At 51.4% G+C, this 7,500-nt stretch overlaps 1 protein-coding gene across 3 annotated transcripts in view; it reads left to right on the plus strand.

Moving 5' to 3' along the window:
- Positions 1-7,500, plus strand: part of ACIN1 (apoptotic chromatin condensation inducer 1) — a 57,561-nt gene that overhangs the window by 13,765 nt on the left and 36,296 nt on the right. For all 3 annotated transcript variants that reach the window (XM_083377636.1, XM_083377637.1, XM_083377638.1), the window contains exons 3-5: positions 700-811; positions 2,282-2,367; positions 6,711-7,500. The exon at positions 6,711-7,500 is cut by the window's right edge and continues 455 nt beyond it. In XM_083377636.1, coding sequence (XP_083233762.1) covers positions 700-811; positions 2,282-2,367; positions 6,711-7,500 — 988 coding nt within the window. The remainder of the gene's footprint in view (positions 1-699; positions 812-2,281; positions 2,368-6,710) is intronic.

Raw genomic sequence — 7,500 nt, forward strand, 5'->3', positions numbered from 1 at the left:
CCAGCTCAGAGAGCACCAAGGACCCAACAGTTCCTCTCCTCCTCCTCCTCCTCCTCCCACACTGCCTTTAGCACTGATGACGTTCCCTAGTTGGGTCACGAAATGTCTGCAAGAAAACAAGCTCAGAGAGCACCAAGGACCCCACTGTCCTCTTCCTCCTCCTCCTCCCACACTCCCTTCTAGCACTGATGACGTTCCCTAGTTGGGTCATGAAACGTCTGCAAGAAAACAAACAAGCTCAGAGAGCGCCAAGGACCCCACAGTAGTCCTCCTCCTCCTCCTCCTCCTCCTCCTCCTCCTCCTCCTCCTCCTCCCACAGTCCCTTCTAGCACTGATGATGTTCCCTAGTTGGGTCATGAAACGTCTGCAAGAAAACAAACAAGCTCAGAGAGCGCCAAGGACCCCACAGTCCTCCTCTTCATCCTCCTCCTCCTCCTCCCACACTCCCTTTAGCACTGATGATGTCACCTAGTTTGGTCGCGAAACGTCTGCAAGGAAAACGCATCAGGCCCAAAGAGCAGCGAGGGCTTCAGGGGCTACAAATTCAGGTCAACGCCCGCTCAGTTCAAATATTTTCTCTCGTTGGGCCCCTTTTAAGACGTGCATGCAGACTTCCAACTTCCGACGGGTTGGGTGTTGAGGCAAAGAGTGTTTTGCTCCTGTGAAGCCTTTTTTTTTCCCCCTCCCGCCTCCAACCAGATCGGGGAAGAGATGAGCCAGAACAGCATCATCAAGCAATACCTGGAAAAACAGCAAGAGCTGCTGAGGCAGCGTCTGGAACGGGAAGCCCGGGAGGCAGCCGACCTGGAAAGTAAGTGGACTTTGTCCGACGTCCTCCCTCCTCCTCTCACCCGTAATTCACGGGGGAAAGCAGCTAGTTTTTGAACCAAATTGCGTTGTACGGTGATGAATATTCACACGTATTTATAGGCTAAGGGCGTAGGTATAGGTCGCATCTAGCACAGGGGTCTTCAAACTCGGCCCTTTTAGGACTCATGGACTTCAACTCCCAGAATTCCTCAGCCAGTGTGCCTGGCTAAGAAATTCTGGGAGTTGAAGTCCATGAGTCATAAATGGGCCGAGTTTGAAGACCCCCTGATCTAGCACGTAATCTGTGTGTGTTGTGCGTGTGCACACTTTTGAGAGCAGGCAACAGAATTTCATGTTTAATCTGGGCCGGTGTGTCCACAGCAAAAATAAATAAATGACAATAAAGGTTATCTTGTCTTGCCTTGTTATCGTACTTCTCCTGTTTCAAACTTCCTTCTAAGCTCTATCTCAAACTTGGCCCTTTGGTGACTTGTGGACTTCAACTGCCAGAATTCCTCAGCCAGTGTGCCTGGCTGAGGAATTCTGGGAGTTGACGTCGACGAGCAGGGGTCTTCAAACTTGGCCCTTTTAGGACTTGTGGACGTCAACTCCCAGAATTCCTCAGCCAGTGTGCCTGGCTGAGGAATTCTGGGCGTTGACGTCGACAAGCAGGAAGGAGTCTTCAAACTTGGCCCTTTTAGGACTTGTGGACGTCAACTCCCAGAATTCCACAGCCAGGCACGCTGGCTGAGAAATTCTGGGAGTTGACGTGCACAAGTCACCAAAGGGCCAAGTTTGAAGACCCCTGCTCTATCTGATAAAGTTGCCTCGCAACAAACTGACATTATATTCTATTGATTGATTAATTAATTGATTTGAATCCCACCTTTATTATTTTTTCCCCAAATAATTCAAGGTGGCGAACATATCCAACACACTTTGGTTCCCCCTTTTTCCCCACAACAACCGTGTGTGTGTGTGTGTGTGTGTGTGTGTGTGTGTGAGAGAGAGAGAGAGAGAGAGAGAGAGAGAGAGAGAGAGAGAGAGAGAGAGAGAGAGAGAAGGAGGAGAGAGAGAGAGAGAGAGAGTGTTACCATGGCACTGAGAAAAAAAAGCACATAGATGTATTTTATGAGTTTAAGCCACCCCACAGTTACTCTAGGAAAGGGGTAGGCAACCGTGGCTCTTTTATGACTCGTGGACTTCAACTCCCAGAATTCCTGAGCCAGCATGACTCAGCTTGGAAACCTCTCCCTTTTCCCTCAGCGTGGCCGGCTCAGGAATTCTGGGAGTTGAAGTCCCCAAGTCATGAAGGGGCCATAGTTCCCCCATGCTGGCTCAGGAATTCTGGGAGTTGAAGTCCGCGAGTCACAAAAGAGCCACGGTTGCCTACCCCTGCTCTAGGATAAGATGGCTGGCCAATGAATTTCATAAGCAAATCTTAAACTTAACGTTCCTGTTCCTTTGCCAGGCAAAACGTGCGTCATCTCACGCAAGAGGGAAGAAGAGGAAGAAGAATCCCACAAACCGGAAGAGCATCTCTCTCGGGTCAGGCAGGTAAATGGCAGGAGAACAGGTGGGTGGGGAGGGGCCAGCCACGTGACTCTGAAGAGGAGGTGGAAGGGGATGATGGGGGAGGTGATCAGCAGGAACAGGCAACCTCCGTCCGCACCTGCTGCATTTTGGAATAAATGTTTTCTGGAAGCAGTTGAGCGGTTCATGATGATGATGATGATTATAAAACTTTTATTCATAAAACATGAAACTCAGTCAACTGAACACTCAAATTGTCTGGCACTAATGGTCGACACGGGTTGCTGCCAGCATCCTAGGTATCAACCAGGTATCTCCTTAAAATGTAAGATGTTCCGAGTAGCCCAGTGTTTTGTAGCTTTAATGGAATTTTTTGATGTATTTTGCAAATCATCATCATCATCATCATCATTGCACAGTCAGCCCAATGTTCAGACTGGATTTGGCATTTTTGTCTACCTATCGAGTCCTTACCAAGGACCTGGGATAGGCAGATGTGGATGTTGGATGGTATTACAGATCTCGTCGCAGGACGGAAGCAGTTCCTAGTAAGGCCGCCTTTTGCAATTGACCGATGGCGAATTTGTCAATGCCGATTGATTGAAGTTGTCAATGCCGATGATGGTGTTCAAGTGGTGCTCCAGTTGTTTTGGGATTGCACCCAGAGCGCCTCTTCGTAAAACAACTGGAGCGCCACTTGAACACCATTGGCATTGACAAACTCACCATTAGTCAATTGCAAATTATCATCATCATCATCATCATCATCATCAATCTTTTGTGTTTTTACAGCCAAAAGGGGGGCTTAAAGCAGTGTTTCTCTTTAATTCCTCTTTGAAAATAGCTGATAATAGGTAATTTGGGAGGAGGGGGGTGTTGGTTGCTGGATGTTTGTGCTTCAGGCTGGGGGGGGGCGGAATCATTGGCTGCTAAAAGAAGCGTCATGAAGGGTCCCTTCGACGGATCCTGATCTGTCATTCTGCAGGGGAAGTATTGAGTCTGTCATATTAATCCTTCGCGTGATTTTGATTCTGAACAGAGGCATGCAAGGAAAAATCACTTGTAGTATTAGCGACGATTTATAAAGCCTTTAGTAAAGGCCACCCCTGGAATCCTGCATCCAGTTTTGGTCCCATTAAAAAAAAAGATGTTGAGACTTGGAAAATAGCGCAGAGAAGAGCAACTAAGATGATTAAAGGCCTGGAGACTAAAACATACGAAGGACGCTTGCAGGATTTGGGTATGGCCGGTGTAGGGGTGACACGATAGCAGTGTCCCAGTATTTGAGGGGCTGCCCCGAAGAGGAGAGGGTCAAGCTATTCTCCAAAGCACCCAGAGGGCAGGACAAGAAGCAACGTCTGGAAACTGACCAAAGAGAGAAGCAACCTGGAACTAAGGAGAAACTTCCTAACAGTGAAGACAATTAACCAGTGGAACCGCTTGCCACCAGATGTTGTGGTAGAGCTTCATCGCTGGAGGTTTTTAAGAAGAGACTGGACAGTCACTTGTCTGAAATGGTATAGGGCAGGGGGCAGGGAACTTTGGCTCTTTTATGACTTGTGGACTTCAACTCCCAGAATTCCTGAGCCAGCATGGCTCAGCTTGGAAACCTCTCCCTTTTCCCTCTGCATGGATGGCTTAGGAATTCTGGGAGTTGATGTCCACGAGTTATAAAAGAGCCATGGTTGCCTACCTCTGGTATAGTGTCTGCCACTTAAGCAGGGGGCTGGACTAGAGGACCTTCAAGGTGCCTTCCAGCTCTATTCTGATTGATTTATCTCTATAAGTGTCTGATATAGCACAGCAACCAAGCAGGGCAGGTACAGGCTCCAATGGATACTTAAAAGGTAAAGGTTCCCCCGCACATGCATGCTAGTCATTTCCAACTCTAGGGGCCGGTGCTCATCTCCGTTTGAAACCCGAAGAGCCAGCGCTTGTCCGAGGACGTCTCCGTGGTCATGTGGCCGGCATGACTAGACGCCAAAGGCGAACGGAACGCTGTTACCTTCCCACCGTAGTGATCCCTATTTTCCTACTTGCATTTTTACGTGCTTTCGAACTGCTAGGCTGGCAGAAGCTGGGACGAGTAACAGGCGCTCACTCTGTTACGCGGCACTCGGGATTCGACCCGCCCAACTGCCGACCTTCTGATCGACAAGCTCAGCGTCCTAACCCACTGAGCCACCGTGTCCCTTACTGGATAGTTAGGAGTGCAGAAAAAACAGTTGCAGCCACCAGCCTGCCTTCCATTGAGGACCTGTATATTGCCTAGGTCAGAAAGAGGGCTGAGAAATTATCTACAGAGGCCTCTCCTCTAGTTGTTTTGGCCCACTGCTACAGGGCGTTGTGTGCCAAAACAACTAGAACACAGGGATATTTTTCCCCCCCTTGTGTCCTCACTTTGCTGAACCCCTAACTCCCATAGCATATGGGAATATACTGTGGAATATATTTACCCATCTTGTCTGGCTGTAGTATTATTACTATTCTCCTCCTCATCTTCTCTTACTACCCCTACCTATTGGTACCATTATTACGGTTATGGTTTCTTTGCTGTTTTGGGTGTACACGGAGAGCTTCGGCACCCGAGACAAATTCCTTGTGTGTCTAACCACACTTGGCCAATAAAGCAGAGGTTCCCAACTTTTCCAGCTTTTGCGGACCGGCAGAGGAAGGAGAGGGCACTAGTTCCGCTCGAGCGGCAGGCATGCGGGCGCAAGCAGATACATTTTTGTGCCCGCCGCTCACACAGATGGAGCGCACTCACCTGCCTCACCCACTGCTCACACAGGTGGCGATGCACCCGCCCCTTCTGCGGCCCAGTTGCAAACCGTTCCCGGGCCAGTACTCTGGGCTGCAGCCCTGGGGTTGAGGACCCTCTGCAATAAAGCGTCTGTGGAGATTCTCCGTCTTCCAGGTCACGGCTGTCTCAAAAGGTGCTTTTTTTTCAGGAGGCAACTGGGCTTTCTTGTTTTCCCTTTGAAGACCTTTCGCTTCTCACCCCAGAAGCTTCCTCAGTTCTGACTGAATGACCTGGAACGGTAGGATTTATACTCCTTGCAGAGGGCTGGTCATTTGCTTTCTTTGAGAGAGCCGTTGAGGCCACTGGGAGGTCTGTCTTGTGTCTCTGCAAATGGGCATACAGCCTTCTTGGAACCGCTGGAAGGACTGTGTTGTAGACTAGAGGTAGATGGTGTCGTATCGCTGTACCTCTACCGAGAGAGGGTTGTTCAGTTTTGACAGAGATGATATTGTCTCTCTGAAAGAGGGGTGTCAAAGAGGCCATCTAGGTCAAAATTGAACAGCCCTCTCTCAACCAGAGGGGGAGGGAGACGGCACCAACTATCTCCGGTCTACCACACGGTCCTTTCAGCAGTTCCAAGGAGGCTCCACACCCATTTGCAGCACTGAGGTGACCCTGAGGAGACAGATAAAACCTCCAAGTGGCCTCAACGACTCTCTAAAACAGGGGTAGGCAACCTGGGCTCTTTTATGACTCGTGGACTTCAACTCCCAGAATTCCTGAGCCAGCATGGCTCAGCTTGGAAACTCTCCCTTTTCTCTCAGCATGGCTGGCTCAGGAATTCTGGGAGTTGAAGTCCACAAGTCATAAAGCGGCCTAGGCCAGGGGTAGGCGAACCTTGGAACCTTCATGACTCATGGACTTCAACTCCCAGAATTCCTGAGCCAGCATGGCTCAGCTTGGAAACTCCCTTTTCCCTCAGCATGGCTGGCTCAGGAATTCTGGGAGTTGAAGTCCACGAGTCATAAAGCAGCCTAGGCCTAGGCCAGGGGTAGGTGAACCTTGGCCCCTTCATGACTCATGGACTTCAACTCCCAGAATTCCTGAGCCAGCATGGCTCAGCTTGGAAACTCCCTTTTCCCTCAGCATGGCTGGCTCAGGAATTCTGGGAGTTGAAGTCCACGAGTCATAAAGTGGCCTTGGCCAGGGGTAGGCAACCTTGGCTCTTTTATGACTCGTGGACTTCCAGAATTCCTGAGCCAGCTGTGCTGAGGGGAAAATGAGTTTCCAAGCTGAGTCATGCTGGCTCAGGAATTCTGGGAGTTGAAGTCCACAAGTCATGAAGGGGGCCATAGTTCCCCCATGCTGGCTGAGGAATTCTGGGAGTCGAAGTCCACGAGTCCTAAAAGAGCCAAGCTTGCCTACCCCTGCTCTAAGAGAATGCAAATGACCAGCTGTCTGCAAGGAGTATAAATCCTTCCACTCCCCACTATCCAGTCGGACCCGAAGAAGCTTCTTGGATGAGAAGCGAAACGTCTTCAAAGAAAAAGAAAGGAAAAAAAAGTCCAGTTGCCTTTTGCAGAGGACCCGCAGTCAGGCATTTTATTCTCCCCTTCTCCTTTAGGCCAGAGCGGTGAAGACTGCAGGAGGCAGTCATGCGCTGGTGAGCGAAGAGCGGGAGACTTCCCTTCGGAGTCGGAGAGCTGCCCAGCGGCTGCCCGTCAAAGAGGAGGAGGAAGAGGAGGAGGAGGAAGAAGAGGAGGAGGAGGAGGAGGAAGAAGAAGAGGAGGAGGAGGAGGAAGATGCCCCTCCTTTGCTGGTCGGCCAGACGCCCATGAGGCCAGAGGAGCCGGGCATGCCGGCTCCTCAAGAGACGGGCATGTTCCAAGCTTCCCTGCCCATCGTCCTGCAAGCCCAGCAAACGGAGGCTCGTTCTCGGGTGCCAGACAGCCCGAGCTGTGAAGCTGCCATGCCAGTCCTCGCCCACTTGCCGAGGTCAGAAGACGAGGTGGAGGCTCAGCCCCGGGCGACGCTCCCGGGGGACAAGCAGCAGGCGGCTCTAAGCCCAGGGGAAGCCCCCGAGGCCCAAGAAAAGGAGCCCCTCCCGGCCACTCCGAGGGAAGAAGCTGCACCCCAATTACCGGAAGCCTTAAAAATGGAGAGCGAGGAAGAGCCGGGCCTTCCGACGGAGCTGAGGTTGACCGACCTTTCCGAGGTCCCCCAGGAGAAGGAGAAGGAGGAGGAGGTGATGGAGCAGGGTGAGACCCCAGATGTCGGGTTGCAGAAGGAGGGTGAACCCCAGTGCGAGGAGACCCCCGAGGGGGCCGCCAGCCAGGCGTTGCGCAGCCTGGAGGAAGAGGCGTCTGCTGCCGCCGCGGCGCTAGTGCAGGCTTCTCCGTCTCCCCCCCAGCTGA

This window comes from Vipera ursinii (genome assembly GCF_947247035.1).
Source record: "Vipera ursinii genome assembly, chromosome: Z".
Lineage (NCBI taxonomy): Eukaryota > Metazoa > Chordata > Lepidosauria > Squamata > Viperidae > Vipera > Vipera ursinii.